The sequence below is a fragment of the Dermacentor andersoni genome, chromosome 4 (assembly GCF_023375885.2).
Source record: "Dermacentor andersoni chromosome 4, qqDerAnde1_hic_scaffold, whole genome shotgun sequence".
NCBI lineage: Eukaryota > Metazoa > Arthropoda > Arachnida > Ixodida > Ixodidae > Dermacentor > Dermacentor andersoni.
In genome coordinates this window covers 59,777,868-59,792,434 of record NC_092817.1, presented here as the reverse complement: position 1 = coordinate 59,792,434, position 14,567 = coordinate 59,777,868, and the positions used below count along the sequence as shown (strand labels likewise).

General features: G+C 47.3%; 1 protein-coding gene across 2 annotated transcripts in view; it reads left to right on the top strand.

Moving 5' to 3' along the window:
- The window catches only part of LOC126536162 (putative polypeptide N-acetylgalactosaminyltransferase 10), a 167,863-nt gene extending 157,521 nt beyond the window's left edge, over positions 1 to 10,342 (top strand). For both annotated transcript variants that reach the window (XM_050183037.3, XM_050183036.3), the window contains 2 exons: positions 4,107 to 4,361; positions 4,921 to 10,342. In XM_050183037.3, coding sequence (XP_050038994.1) covers positions 4,107 to 4,361; positions 4,921 to 5,073 — 408 coding nt within the window. In that variant the 3' untranslated portion in view covers positions 5,074 to 10,342. The remainder of the gene's footprint in view (positions 1 to 4,106; positions 4,362 to 4,920) is intronic.
- The last annotated feature ends 4,225 nt before the right edge of the window (positions 10,343 to 14,567 follow it).

Below are 14,567 nucleotides of genomic sequence, written 5' to 3'. Positions count from 1 at the left end.
GGTAGAATGTTCTTGCGTCACCTTTGCAATACGAAGCGCAATCTGCGTGAGGTTCTGCAGTCGGCGTAAGTTTAAAGGGAAGCTTTAGCTTGGGTGTTCTTATCTAAATACATGTACACAATTGGTTTTTCTTTCTCGGCAAACACTGCAGCAAATTTGGCGAGGTTTGTTGTACTTAAAAGAAAAAGAAAAGAACTTAAAATCTAGTGACTGTTGGCTGCGAATTTTTAATTAAGCTCCTGAATATTCTATTAAAAATTGGGGGAAAATCGAACATTTTCAGGAAACGAAATTATGAAGTTCACAACTCTGTAACTCCGTAATGAAAAATGATACCACATTTCTGTAAATTGCATATAATAGTACATCTAAAGCGGACAAAATTAATATGTTACACGTGAACCTAAATAAAAATCAGTAATACGATAATACAGCTTTTGCAGAACCCTTGTACACAACGTAACGAATTCATGGAAGATATAATTTGACATATAGAATTTGTCCGTGTTGAATGATCTAATGGATGCCGTTTACAGAACCGCGATGTCAGTTCTTGATGCAGAGCTATTAAATTGTAAACTTCATGCTTCTATATTTACGAGCTTCCGAATTTTTGAAAATTATTTTAACAAAATTCAGGCCCTAAATCGAAATTCCGCTTTCAACAGTCATTACAATTTAACTTCCTCTCTCAAATGTAACACATTTCAATAAAATTGGTCCAGAGGCTATCTCACAAAAGCTTTTCTGCGTTTTACATGCATTTGAATAGGCCGCGTCGGAGTTTAATTCGAGTTGGATTCGAGTTGGGTTCCAATAGGCTCGAGCTAAAGCTCCTTCTTAACGCACATCCGAGGTGGGAATATTCCCGCAAAAATAATAACAAAAAGAAACGTTACCGTTACAAAGCACGTGTATCATTTTCAAAAGGTGTTACTTCCTCTCTACACATCGGCAGAGGCTGCGTCGCCCTTCATTAAAGCACTGCTGAAATTGCGTCGACTTTCGGCGAAGGTATCTGTAAAAAAAAAGAGAAAAAAAATCCCAGCTCTTCATAAACTTGAGCGAAAGATGAACAACGAAGTACCCGAGGCGATAACTGAAAACGAGGTTTAGCGAAGAGGCAGGAGCGAAGGCGGCAACGACATGAGAGAAAGATAACGAAGAGCCATGTAACTAGTCCGTGGACCGCATGCGATCACTAGTTGCGATAGAGGCAACAGCGGGGCGTTCGTGTTAGCTCAGCGCGTGAACAAAAGCTACAAGGCTCGCTTTTCGCGTCGTGTAGTCTTCAATTTTTGAAAGGCGCGATTTTGTCTTGCTGAGCGCCGCGCGGCTCCTATCACTGGCATTGTCCTTCCTTCTTTCCTCGATTCGTGTTATTTGACTTTTCTTTCTATCGCTTCAAGAGCCCGAGAAAAGCAGGCACGCCTGTGTTTCTCGCTGTCGAACGGTTCCTTTCTGTCGCTGTGATCTTAACACTTGCTAACTCCTGTTTGATATTACTGGCAATGGGGCAAGAGGCTGCGGGTCTGCTGGACTGCTGCGTAATGTAATCGATGTGAAAGCTCCAGAAGAACTTTAGTATGAGCTAGTTGGTGTTTACTGCATATCGGGAGGTCGTCGTTTTGCGTTGTTGCTACGTGCACATGGCCTGGTGCCTGCAGCATTTTCATCCACTACTTTTCGTAGCCCCAGTGACAAAGGAGATTTTGCGTGCTTGCGAGGGCTGTGTTTTCAAGCGATACTTCTCACGGTTCAGCTTTTCGTACCACGTAAATGCATATTATACTATATTGCATATCAGTGTACGCGTTGCAGCGGTGACAACATGCTACGTCACATAGGGCTAACTAAATGGGTCATGTGTGCGTGCGTGCGTGCGTGCGCCGGGGATGTCGACGATGCTTTGTGTTTACATAAAAGTGAATCCGACTGCAACTGAGCGAAATCTAGCTGCGTTTTAGAAGAGCTGCGCCTTTGTGCGAAAGGCTGGAACTATGTTTTCTAGCGATTCATTTATCTTTGCATTCCTCTGACCCTTTCTTTATTTGCTTGGACGCCGTTTGCGTCGCTGCCGTTATCGCTGTGATCTTCCACTCCGCGCGACTTATACAGATTAGAAGATTAAATGGAAAATTACAGAATACGGGCCCTGCCTAAATTGGCTACGGATATTTGCCGGCGTGCTTCACGTTTGATTAAAAGAAAAAAGGAAGGAAAAGAGCAGGCTGTGGCAGGCAAGGGAAACGAAAAGTATCGTAGTCGATCGACCCGGAAGACCTGCGGAATGAAATTTTCGCCCCATGCCTTTCTTGCTTTATTTCTTGACGAAAGTGTGGCTCTGCTACTCTCAGTATACCGGTTGTAATTTGCGGACGCTGTTCGCAAAGAAAAAGCTAAACGAAATAAGAAAAAAAAAATGCATTGGTGATGTGCTGCTTGTGGGCGGTCATGCTTGGTAAGCCGTGACGGAACGGCGCCTGGAATTGAAGCGTAAAGTGAGCATCAATAGCTGCTTGGAGCGTTGAATGAACCGCTCAGAAATCAGGTGGCCGGTCCTGCTTCATTTATTCATTTCTTTTTCTCGCACTAAGTGGCGCCAAATGCTATAATCATTATTGATATCATTAAATAGCAGAAAGAGACTCAAAAAGGACAAAATGACATAGGTGTTATGCTGAAGCTACAAGCCTCCTTGCACAGATCGGTGGTAAGCAGAGTCTGTTATCCCATCCACATGGTATTGATGTCGCTAACGACGAGATGTATTGTGAAGGGCGGCGAGGGCGCCGCTGGTTCTCCTGCATAGGGGCGGGAGAGAGAGAGTAAAACATCTTTATTAATAATATTTGAATGGCGAGAGCAGTGTGGGAGGAACCCTCAGTCCAGGGTCCCTAAGATGATTCCGGCGATGTTTCGAGCCCGTTGTATCGCAGCTCGGAGGAAACTCGGCAATAGAGAACTTTGGTGCGTCCGGTATTCCGGTAAGCGCGGGCGGTCTGGCGGATGAGCGGGGACGTAAACGTGAGCGGCCGCATTGGCGGCGCCAGCTGGTGGTGCAAAGCTCAACCACATAAACACAGAGCCAATTACTGTATTCTTCTTAGCTGGGGTGTAAATTTTTGACAGCGGTGTAATCGTGTTCACAATTACGCCGCTGCCGAAAATTTGCGCCAGCAACGAAGCAGACTAGTAGCTTGCTAAAATTGTAGCTCTGTGTTTGTCTGGTTGAGCTCTACACCACCGGCTGGCTGCACCGCTCCGGCCGCTCACGTTTACGGAAGTGACCGTGCAAGAAAGAAATAAGTAAGAAATAAAGTAAGAAATGAGGATGCAACGCCGCGTCAACCTGCCGTGGTTCGCAAGTCAGTGCCCCCTGATGCCGTGATCTTTACTTCCCCTTTGTCACAGACTTTACTGTCGGTATAGCCAAAGCTTACAGTTTGGGCACTGCTTTTCCGACACGTCTTTGTTTTTATTTTTTTTCATCGTACGGGGTAAATTGACACTACGCGCATGTCCATTTGTTTTTGAGCTTCGAGTTCGACACTTTCATGGGACGCAATCACGTGACATTATCTCGCGTTTCGTCGGTTTCTTTCATGCGTAATCCGTGAAATCGGGAGGCAATAATGCGTGCGTGTGTCGTCGGTAACGTGCAGTTTATCCGGTTCTGTTTGATTTGCTGAGGAGTTGCGCTGTCAGACTTGAGAGGTTCCTCTTCCGACGGCTTCAACTACAAGCGACATGATTCGCGCGGCCAGCTTCTGTGCCTAGCGTATATTTTCTTATGACTGGAATACTGGTTCACGGTAATTCGATTACTTGCGCTCAGTTAGCGCTTACAGTCACTCGTTTTCTTTTAATGGTTCCTGTTACTAGTTGTCAGTGCGATTAGCAGGTGCTATAATCAGTGTGGCTGCTTGGCCGTTTGTACCACCCATAGGGTTTTTGTGGGACGTGCATCGTTGGCTGGTGAGCTTTTTTTTTTTTTAACATAAGCTCTCTTCGCTGCGAAATGTGTTCAGGTGTCATTGAGCAAGTATTCCGCACAGCCGAACTCTCGACACGTCATGCATGCCTCGCTGCTTTCCTCTGCGCAGATCCGGCACGAGAAGAGCTCGCTGTGCATCGACACGCAGTTCAAGGGCCAGAACGAGCGATTCGCGCTGGAGAAGTGCATCAGCGACCACCGTGACCAGTCCGGCGAGCAGCAGTTCGTGCTCACCTGGCACAAGGACATTCGGCCGCAGAAGCGCACCGTCTGCTTCGACGTGTCCAGCTCCGAGCCCAGGGCGCCCGTGGTGCTCTGGAGCTGCCACGGAATGCACGGCAACCAGCTGTTCAAGTACGACACGGTACGTACGAGACGGAACGACATTATGGGCTTACGCGTAAGTCGCTCGAGAGCTGCGTTGGCGAGGCGCTTCGGGAACGTTTCGGAAAGTGGGGTCGGTGTGCTCGCCCGCGACATTATAATGTCGCGTCGTTGAATCTAACGAACTTCGTGCTTTTTTCTACTTTTGTTTTCCCGTTATTATTGCAGGTATAGGCAATATGATACTCTCACAAGACTAGGTGTATGTAACCACGACGTGGGCTTATTTCATGGAAGTTGTTTCGCTACGTTTGGCGAAATTCTTCGGGATCGCACTTGCCTCGACAGAACGCGAAGCGAGTGCGGTTTTGAAAGTTCCTTGCACTGAATTTGACAGTTTTCTCCCCCAAGGAGTCCAGGTATTAGCCAGTATGATAGGCCTGTCCTTTTGACTGAGTTTTAAAGCATTGGCAGGTTTCATAGGAAGTAAAATAGCAGCCCTATGCTCCCGTATGCACTGATGAAAGTGATTGCTGCTCCGCGTAGTGGGATCGAGAATCAATGCATGACGTCTTTTTATTGTTCTTTCTTTTTTTCAGACCACGAAGCAGATCAGTCACCCGATCACGGCCTCTTGCCTTGACTGCGACGCGGAACGGCGCGAGGTGTTCATGAACTCGTGCGACCCAAACTCGGTGTCGCAGCGCTGGCTCTTCGAGCACGTGAACGAGACGGCGCTGACCAACTGGTGATCGCCGGAGCGGCGCGCACGTGACTATAAAAAAAAAATTTCCTTGCCGCACTTTCGGGAGCCTCTTCTGCGACACTCGATGACGTTGGCGACTCCATTCAATGCCTGACTGCGGTGACGCCGCTGGACGACTGCCTGGAGCGCATAACCCGTCACCGTTTGATTGAAAAATGACTTCTCCGTGTTTCATCTGTCCAGCCACTTCGCGCAACACAGCGTCGCTGCACTGTTGTGTCCTGAATGTGAGATATTTAGTCTGGAGACAGATTGAACACGTGCGCGAACGCGTGATGAACTTGGTGTTATATTTACGGGAGTCTCTCAAAGCGCCTTTTCTTCTCTATATTTTTTCCTAAGTGACTTCTAAGTAGAAAAAAAAAAACGCAGACTCTTCACATATCTTTTATGCTCTTCTACTAGACACCTGTCTGGGTGACAAGGAAAGCGGTGTTGTCTGTAACTGAACGCTTTGTAGAGTCCCAGTCGTGTCGCAGCGTTGTGTGACGTGGATCACTGCATAATGCGTAGAAGACCTAGTGTGCGTAAACAAGACTCAGCGTTTGCTTTTGTGTGCTCACTTTTTTTTTCTAAAGGGAAAGGAGGGCCAGCTCCTTCATTGAAGGCATTCCATCTCTGTTGCTGAAGGTCGTGAGGTGGCAAGGTCATCGGCGTCACGGAATGAAAACGCGAGGTGGTGGACGGTCAAGGGAGGCTGTCAGCGATAGCATTTGTGATTTCAGCTTAATGTTCGAATTGGCGTCTTGCGACGGTCCATGGATATTACGCTCGCGTGCAGGTGTACACATTCCAGTCGCCAGGTGCGCTCAATCCTTTCTTGAACGATGTTGCGTGGTGGACAGTGCTGAGTGGTGGCCAGGACCCAAGTGCTCCGCTCTTTCAGACAGCATTCTCTGGCACCCACAAGGACTGCCTGAAGGCCCCACCGAAAGCAAGTCCGTGGCATCGATCTGTGTGTGTGTCCGTGTGTGTGTGATCCTGTGCGATGGACAAATGTGCGTCTTGCAAAACTTCTTGAACTTCTCTATTGACTTGGTGTTGCTTTTTTGACCGTATTTTTTTCTTAGAAGCAATATTTGTTTTTCTCATTGTTCTGGAGGGTCTGTTTGTTTCGGCGTTAAGTGCGCTTGGGACCGGACCTAATAAGGCTGCCGAGTCCCGGCAGGGCTGGTTGTTTGTTTTTGCTAGAGCAACTAACAGAGGCAAGCGATTTCAACGCACTTTGACCAGGAACATGCGATTCGCGACATACGAGTGCTTTTCCGATCCGCGTAAGGAAAACTTAATCTTTCACATATTGAGCTCTATTGATTTTTTGTGTAACAGCAATCTTTGTCGTCGCGGCTGCAGACAGGGTTGAACCGATACTACTGTGCTAATTTGCAATTTGCCTAAAACAGAAAGACTAAAACGCGCAGGCGTTGCAGCTGCTCCGTCAACCACCATCACGGCATCAGCTGAATCTGAATTAATCGTGGAGCTACATGCAACAAACGTGCCATTCCGTTTTATGGCGTCAATTGGCTTTGGCGTCTTCATAGTTTTTAACTTTTTTTCAGCGATCGCGTTTAAAACTGTCTCTGTAGGCAGGCAGGCAAGAAAGTTCGAAGAAGCGCAAACGATAAATGCTGTGAAGCGACCCTGCGAAATCCGCCCGCTCAGCTGACCTCTATGCCTCATTGGGTGGACAGCGCTCCTGACTGACTGAAAGGGCGATCGGTAGGCCACAGCGATTCTTTTGCTCGACGCGCAAAGCCGTCAGTCTGATTGTTTGGTTTGAGGGTTCAGCCGTAGCGACTTGCCTGCTCCTCGTGATGAGCGCTGCGTTTCAAAATGCCGTTACTGTAATAAAAAAGCCCAAACGCTGGAACGCTACATTATACAACCGCTCCGCATACGTGGTCACAGCGGCCATTGGGTTTGAAACCACATCGCGTGCACGTCTTTCTAGTGGCCGGACGCGAACGTAAAGTGATTGCAAACGCAGCGTTGTCACTTCAGGCCTTGTCGGTCGCAGTGTTCAGCACTTTCCTGTACTAAGCAATCGTGAAACTGACAGCTGTTTAAAGGTTGTGTGCCCCAGAAAGATGTAGTTGTTCCTTTTGGAGCGCCGTCAACCATTGCAGGCATTGCAGGCAGCCGGGTTGGTACTGGCCGGACTGCGAGCCCAGTGCTTGGTATTCGCCTACGCTGCAATAGAGGGGGCTCACGTCGAAATTCTTTCGTCAGGTTGTCCGACAAATTCCTCGGAACTATTTTTCTTTCTTTTTTCCTCGCTGCGGGCTGCGCGGAAAAGCGGTGTAGAGAAAACATCAATTGGGAAATGTATGGTTCTGAATAGGGACGTATCATAAATATATATATATATATATATTAGCAGTAATGTTCTCTGAATAACACATTGGTTGACAGTGAGGTTTCCTTTACAACTTAAAAATATGCACTTGTTCGTCGCTCTAGTATTATCAGAATAGCCACCGGTGATAAAAAAACCGTCGTGCCAAGTATTCTGAAACACCTGCTGTTGTCAGTAGATTGTCAAGGCCTGGAGGATGTTCGTTATTTCGGTGAGAAGACGCGGTCTCCATCATCAGCGTGTAAGACTTTAACGAGTCCATTAGTTAAACTTTTTAAGCTTTTACCTGCTGCTTATTCACATCTCATTGCAGCGTTGTCTGCGTCCAGAGGAAGTAACAAAACCTTGTTTAACTTTTGCACATTATTGGTATAATAATAATAATAATAATAATAATAATAATAATAATAATAATAATAATAATAATAATAATAGATCATTATTATTAGTAGTATAGTATTATTACTTTCTTTTTAATGTCATTCATTACGAAATTACGCGTCAGCTCACCAAACTTATATGGATTAATCAAAGAAGGCAGCCTGCACAGGCGCAGCTTCTGATGTCGCGGTCCTAACTACTACATTACTCGCTGAAAACTGGCGGCGCCGGTACATAACCGAACTGCTTTTGCACAGCGTCTTTATTATTATTATTTACTATTATTTTGTAGAGTGAGCAAAATGTGCACGCACATTTTGTGTGGCTTTATGGCTGCAGTCGGTTCGATGACGAGCCCGGTCATTTGACTGCGTGAAGTTCGCTCAAAATAGTTTTCTTTAAAAAGAAAAAGGGACAGGTTTTTAATCGTTCTAAAAACACGTGCCTCGAAAAATTCGCATTACAGTGGAAAATGATAGCCTGCTGCTTCGGTCCTGTCTTCGACTTTCTGTGCAGCATTCGCTTCGCCTGTAACACAATTCTTTTACATTCCTTTTTTTTTGTACTGAACACAAAGAGAGCGTGGAAGAAGAAAAAAAAAAGAAGCGATATATGCCATCTTGATATTAGTTCCGCCAGTGGTGTTTGGAGACTGTGATATACGTTATACAAGCTCAGTGATCCTTTTTTTTTTGTTCTAATATCATTGTTTTTTTATCTTTTTCATGTTGAGCAAGGTTCTCGAAGCTTGCATAGTATTTAGGTAAAAATGAAGAGCTTTTTGTTCTTCCCTTTTATACTCTGCGGCTATATGATACTGTGGTCATCTTTCTGTCTGGCGTCGAGTTACTTATTCGGAAAGTGAAACGAGTTTCATGCGAACGGGAATTGACCTTCGCGAAAGCGCTACCAAAATACAAGAAAAGCGAGCGGTCGACCTTGTTTTATTTTATTTTATTCTGCGTTGTTTTTTTTTATCATGGCGCGTGTCGCATTCCGAACATTTCCTGCGCGCTCGTCGCGACCAAAAAGTAATGCGAGGGACGTATTTTCGTTTTATTTCCGGTTTTTGGTCATCTTTCGTTTATTTGTCGACCGTCTCCGCTAGGCGGCGGAAATCGTGTGTTTTGACGACTGTCTTTTTGGCTCATAGCAAAGTGCACTTCCGTAATGGAGGAAAGGAAAAAAAAAATTCTGAGGAGGTTCTCTGACGTCACTCTCCGCTATATGCGGCGCTGAAAGTCTCTGCGATTGGAGTATTGGCGGAAGAGAAGCAGGGAAGATATTCATGGAACCGGACTCGTTACAAGTGTAGGTAATGGTACGGTATTGCGTTAAGATATTTCAAATACGAAAATTAAGACGAAGATCAGATAGGCAAAATGCTAGATAGCTATGTATGTAGTAAAACCTGATTAAATGAGGCAAGCTAGGGGACTATTTGTAGGGAAGGCCTACATTATCATCATTACGGGGATGCCCCCCCGCCCCCCGCCCTCGCGCTTTGCGCAGCCTCGACCACTGATAACGGAGCGTGAGAGCACGTGACGGCTGCCTGTCTCGGCTCTAGTGTTTACATCCGCGATCGCGGCGCATCGAATTGGAACTCGCTCGTCGACTTCCGGGCACTGTCCGACGTGCGCCGATCGCCGACGCATCCAAGGCAGGCACCACTCACGGCGCTGTGTCGGGCTCCACGGCAACGTCATTTGAATCTCGCAGAGCATCCAGTTTCCTTGAAAAAATTACTAGAGCAAACTCTGGCGCTACTGTCTACAAAGGCGGCAAGTGCAGCGGTCCGGTAGACATTGGGAATGATGGAGAGTGCGCGGATTTGCCTAAATTCCGTCCTTGTGGCTTCAAAAAGATTTTTGACTGTGTAAGTTGATCGTCTTCAACAAAAAGTTTGCGTTATAGATGCAGCACTTTCGCGATAGTTACGCACGTGGACAGAGACTAACTGCCTTGATGTGTTTCAAGAACTACGAGTGCTCGGTAATTTAGAAGGATAATGCATAGTAAATAGCGCCACAGGAATGTTTGGCGCCACAATCGCGAAGATTGGACAAATCCTTTCTAACCATCGTTCTCGGGGTAACGGAAAGTTCGCGGCGCCAAAGCTCACTTTCGTAATATCTGTAGCTAGCTCTATACTGTATGCAGCAATCGGATCCGCCAACAACGGTAGCGCCGTTCCTATTCGGCCCATTCTTGAGACCTGAACGACGCGTCATTTCCCGCGTACATTTCGCAATGCATCTAAGACTGATGGGGCGCCTCCTCAGTTTTTCAACTTCCTCCATGTCTACCGCACACCGTGTCGATCACATGGCAAGAAAAAAAAGAAAGGTCTTTATGGACGGCGTGTGCGTAACGTTTGTGTCAGCAATTCATTTTCTCTCTCGGCATCTTGTGAAACCTGATGTGGTGGTAATAAATGTGCGAATACACGGGGAGAGAATTAAGGGCAAGTATTTTGTTTTCTCTGAATAGTAATAAAAAAAGATGACGTTTTTCTCTTCGTCTTCTTTGTGGCTATGTCGCACTGTAGCTCGTTTCTCTTCCGGCGGGAAAAATATAGCCGAGATCGAGTCAATTCTTGCGTCACAATGACGTCCCTGTATCCGGACGCTGGCCACGAAATGAACGTGGCACGGTTCTTTCACAAATTCATCGTCTTAGTGTCATCTTCATGCGTAATAAATGTGCACTTAATCAAAAAACCGCAAACACAAAATCAGGTCGTAAGCGAACACCGTCTTCGGGCACCTAGAAAGAATGAAAATCTTGGAAAAACACGGAAAAGATATGGGTATATGGTTTCGGAAACAAAGTATCTTCCTGGAGTCTGGAAACTTGTGTATTTTTTTCTTTCGCGGTATTGATTGCTATAAATAAATAAATAAATAAATAAATAAATAAGTAACATCATAGAGAGGACAATTCATCACCTTCTGGAGTTATATATGATGCAAGCAGCAACCATTCATCGCAGTGAAAGCTAGCGAAAAACAAAGCTAAACGTGTGATTAAAAGTGAACTCAAGTATCAGCGACAATCATCTTGGTCATAAATGGCTCAGGTGCGTAATCATCCGACTGTAATGTACTTTCGATAGCGAATGTTTCAGCGTTTCGGCCTACCATACGAGTTTGGTACTTTTATGCCGACCTACTAGCGAAAGAAACCGAAAAGAAAAAAAAAATGGCCGACGAATAAGCTTCTTGTGATCTTTGAGCGCAGCTGCTGCCTTATTTCAACAACAGGCAACCGCATAGAGAACACGCAGTGCCGAACGGAGGCGGTTCTGCTTTTCGGATTGGGCAGCACACACCGCGATCCGCCGCTATCGAGCCGACGCGCCATCGCGCCATCTTACAGTGGATAAACGCGGGGCGGAGGAGGGGGGGGGGGGGTGGAGATCAGCAATTTTTATTTAATGTTTCTTCTGAGGTGAGATGTGGAAATGGGTGGAGAACAGGGGCATTGAGTAGAGGTCATACACATACACTCACAGGCAGGCCTCAATGTGGCCGCACAGGGTTGGGTGGGAAGTAGAAGGGGACAAAACTCTATAACTCTTTCGAGTCACCGCAACGGCACTGCGCCAGGTAAGGGGAGGTGTCGGGTAAGAGCGGAGGTGGACAGCCAGGCGCAAGCACTGCCAGAGGCGACAGATGCCACTGAGAAACGCGCCCAGCAAACGGGAAATCGAGAGGCACGGCTCAGAGCCGTACAGCCCCGTGACGCGGAGACGGAGGAGCGGAGAGCCGTGGATCACGCGCGAGGCGGCAAGGAGTGCCTGCCGCCGGCACCGCGGCACTGCCGCGACAGCGGGAGAAGGGACGGCGAGGGGGTAGTGGACGGTAGCGATGAGAGTCGCCGCAACGGCGCTGCGCGGAGGAAGGGGGCGAGAGGATAGGCGAGAACACGTGATCCGGCTTTGGAGGACAAGGGGAGACGCTGTGCGCGAGGGATTGTGCCGGGAGCGCGCGCAGCCAGAGCAGCGCACTGGCCCCAGTTACGGAGCTGGTTACGGCGAAGCACAACGGCGAGGCACGACGGCGACGCGAAACGCGGGCACCAGAGAGCTGCGCTGTACAAAGGAAAGAAGAAAAAGGATAACTGAAACTGGAAATAGGCAACCAGGATTCATCAGAAAGAAAGCGAGAGAAAACAGCTAATTAGATGCAATAAATGGAAATAAAAAGGAACATGAAGATTTACGAGACTGAGAAGAAAGAAATTGAGGGGAAAATCTGTAGATAACGCAAGGGGCAGTGCCTTGCTATTTGAGGCTCGAGCAAGTTGCCTGAGGACGAAAACGCACCGGAGCAAATATTCGGAACTACGTGAGACATGTATATGCTGCAGCAAAAATCTGGAGGCCACTGAGCACGTCCTAATGGAATACGAAGGAATTCACCCAGTGGCAATCGTAAGTAACGTGCACGTTCCAGAAGCGCTTGGTTTTAAAGTGGACAGAAGCTTCAACGGTCAGCGGTCGAGATAAGCAAGATACGTTTAGGTGGGAAAAAGCAGGTAAGAGATTGATACGACCGGATATCTTACAGTCAGTGCTAGCGGTACAAGGTAGATATCTAAGGAAAAGAAACAAAGATTAAGAAGATGTATACAAAAATGCTAAATAAAAAACATTTATGGCATACCTGATTAAATCAAGCATGATAGGTGAGTCTTTGTCACCGGCCATTTAAAAGGGGATGCCATCATCATCGGCTTACTTTGGGCTTCGGGTGTCGATCAATCAATTCATCAGCTTCATTTTCTTTATGGCATTTCCTTCCATTGTTACCCCAGCACGATTACAGCTTCGAAAACCGAGCGATGCGCCACTTCTGCAGCGCTACACTTAAGCTCCTTTGGTTACCGCTGGTTCTTGTACAGCTTGTACGCCATACTGCGACATTGATGGCCGTAATAAAGGATCCCACGGGAGCGAAGGATTGTGCAGGAATGGGCAGAAGAGAGAGCGTTTGCCACTCTTCGTACACTTTCTGGTGCATACCATTACCCCCAGTTCTGCGCTCAAATTCTAGTGTGCCTTGTATCTGTATGTGTACGTGAGCTTTTGCGTACGCTATTCCTGCTTCGCTAGACATCTAGCGCTCCTAGACACCTATTCCTGCTAGCAGCGACATCTCCAGAAGCGGCTTCAAAATATTTGGATCGCGATGGATTGGCGAAAACGAGAGAGAGAGAAAGCGTTGCACTTGTTTTTACAGCGAAGCTGTAATGACTAGGATTCCGGGATTTCTTCGCCTCCGTAGCTTAATACTCAATGGATCACGGCGGGAGTCGCGCACCGCATACACCACTGGGTTCATTGAAGTACCGCCAGATGGCGCTCGTCTCCGGGCATCCGCGGAGGAGAGTAAGAGGCGACTGGAAGTTTGGTGGCAGAAAAATAGGGAGGCTACAAACTACGGAGGCGAACAAAAACAATGTTCCAAATAGTGGTTCAGAAAGTTTGATGCTGGAAATTCTTTCTGTTTTTTTTTTCTAAAGATAGGTGGGGGATTAGGAAAAACAATAGCAAGAACTTGGTAGCGCAACCGACCGCGCGGTTTCAAAGGGGACGCTCATAGCATCCATCCATCCGCGGCAGCGGCGGTGGCGCCAGCCGTGTGGATGGATGGCTGAAAGAAAAAAAAAGAACCAGAAAACTCCCCTTCCCGCGTAGAGTTCGTCGCAAGCGTTTTTCTCTCTCATTCCCTTCGGCATTTTGCTAGCAATTGTTACAGCCGCTCCGGACTGTGCGTTGAAAATTTATTACTATGTTGTTGGTTTGTTCACTTTTGAGGACGTGGTGCTGTACCATTGAAAATATTCATTTTTTTTTTTTTTTTTGCTAGCGGAAGATGCAAAGGAGATGAACGGTGCAGCAGCTGCTTTGCATGGCTGTCCAACGCTTCTCCGAGCATGTGCCGTTCTTTGGAAGCCACGTATTTCGTGATATCGTCGCGTATCAGAATACGCGAGGATATCAAGATATATGTGGATTACAAAGAACATGCTCTCCCGTTTTTGTGGCAGAATGAAACAAGTTGATTCAAACAGAGCTACCGCACCCCGTGACAAGCTACAAAGAAATCACGCAAATGTACAGAAGCGGCAGATGTAGGCTTCCCCGTCCGCATCCGCAACTCAGCCGACAGCAGCAAACGATCCTGCGACGCACGCAAGCGGGGTCGCTAGCGCATCCCGTGCTCTTGCACAAGATGTTCCCAACAGAGCATGACACTTTATGCCCTTTTTGCAGACGGTCAAAAGGCACTCTAGCACACATCATTGCAGAGTGCACTAAGCTCAAGAACCCCCCACCATCCCTACCCCCCACCCTCCCCAGCCCCAACCCCCCCGAGCGATGGGAGACCTTGTTGTCCAGCCCCGACCTACCGACCCAGCTCGCGCTGGCGGCTAGGGGCCAGGAACTGCTGGACGCATATGGGACCTGCGAATAAGGTTCCACCCCATCTGGTGCCAGCGCGCACCAACCGCCACTAAGCGCTCAGTTCAAAAGTTGATTCTCTCTCTCTCTCAAACATGAGGGTTCAGCAGATGCTGCATCGACCGCCTGGTGATGCAACCACCCTGACCCCCCTTCGTCCCCCTATTTAATAATAAGCTATTTGGGCTCGGAGATCAATGATGATGGATATCGGCGACATCTGTTACCTTTTCATTTTGAAAGGGTGTAAGAAGAGGCCATAGAACTA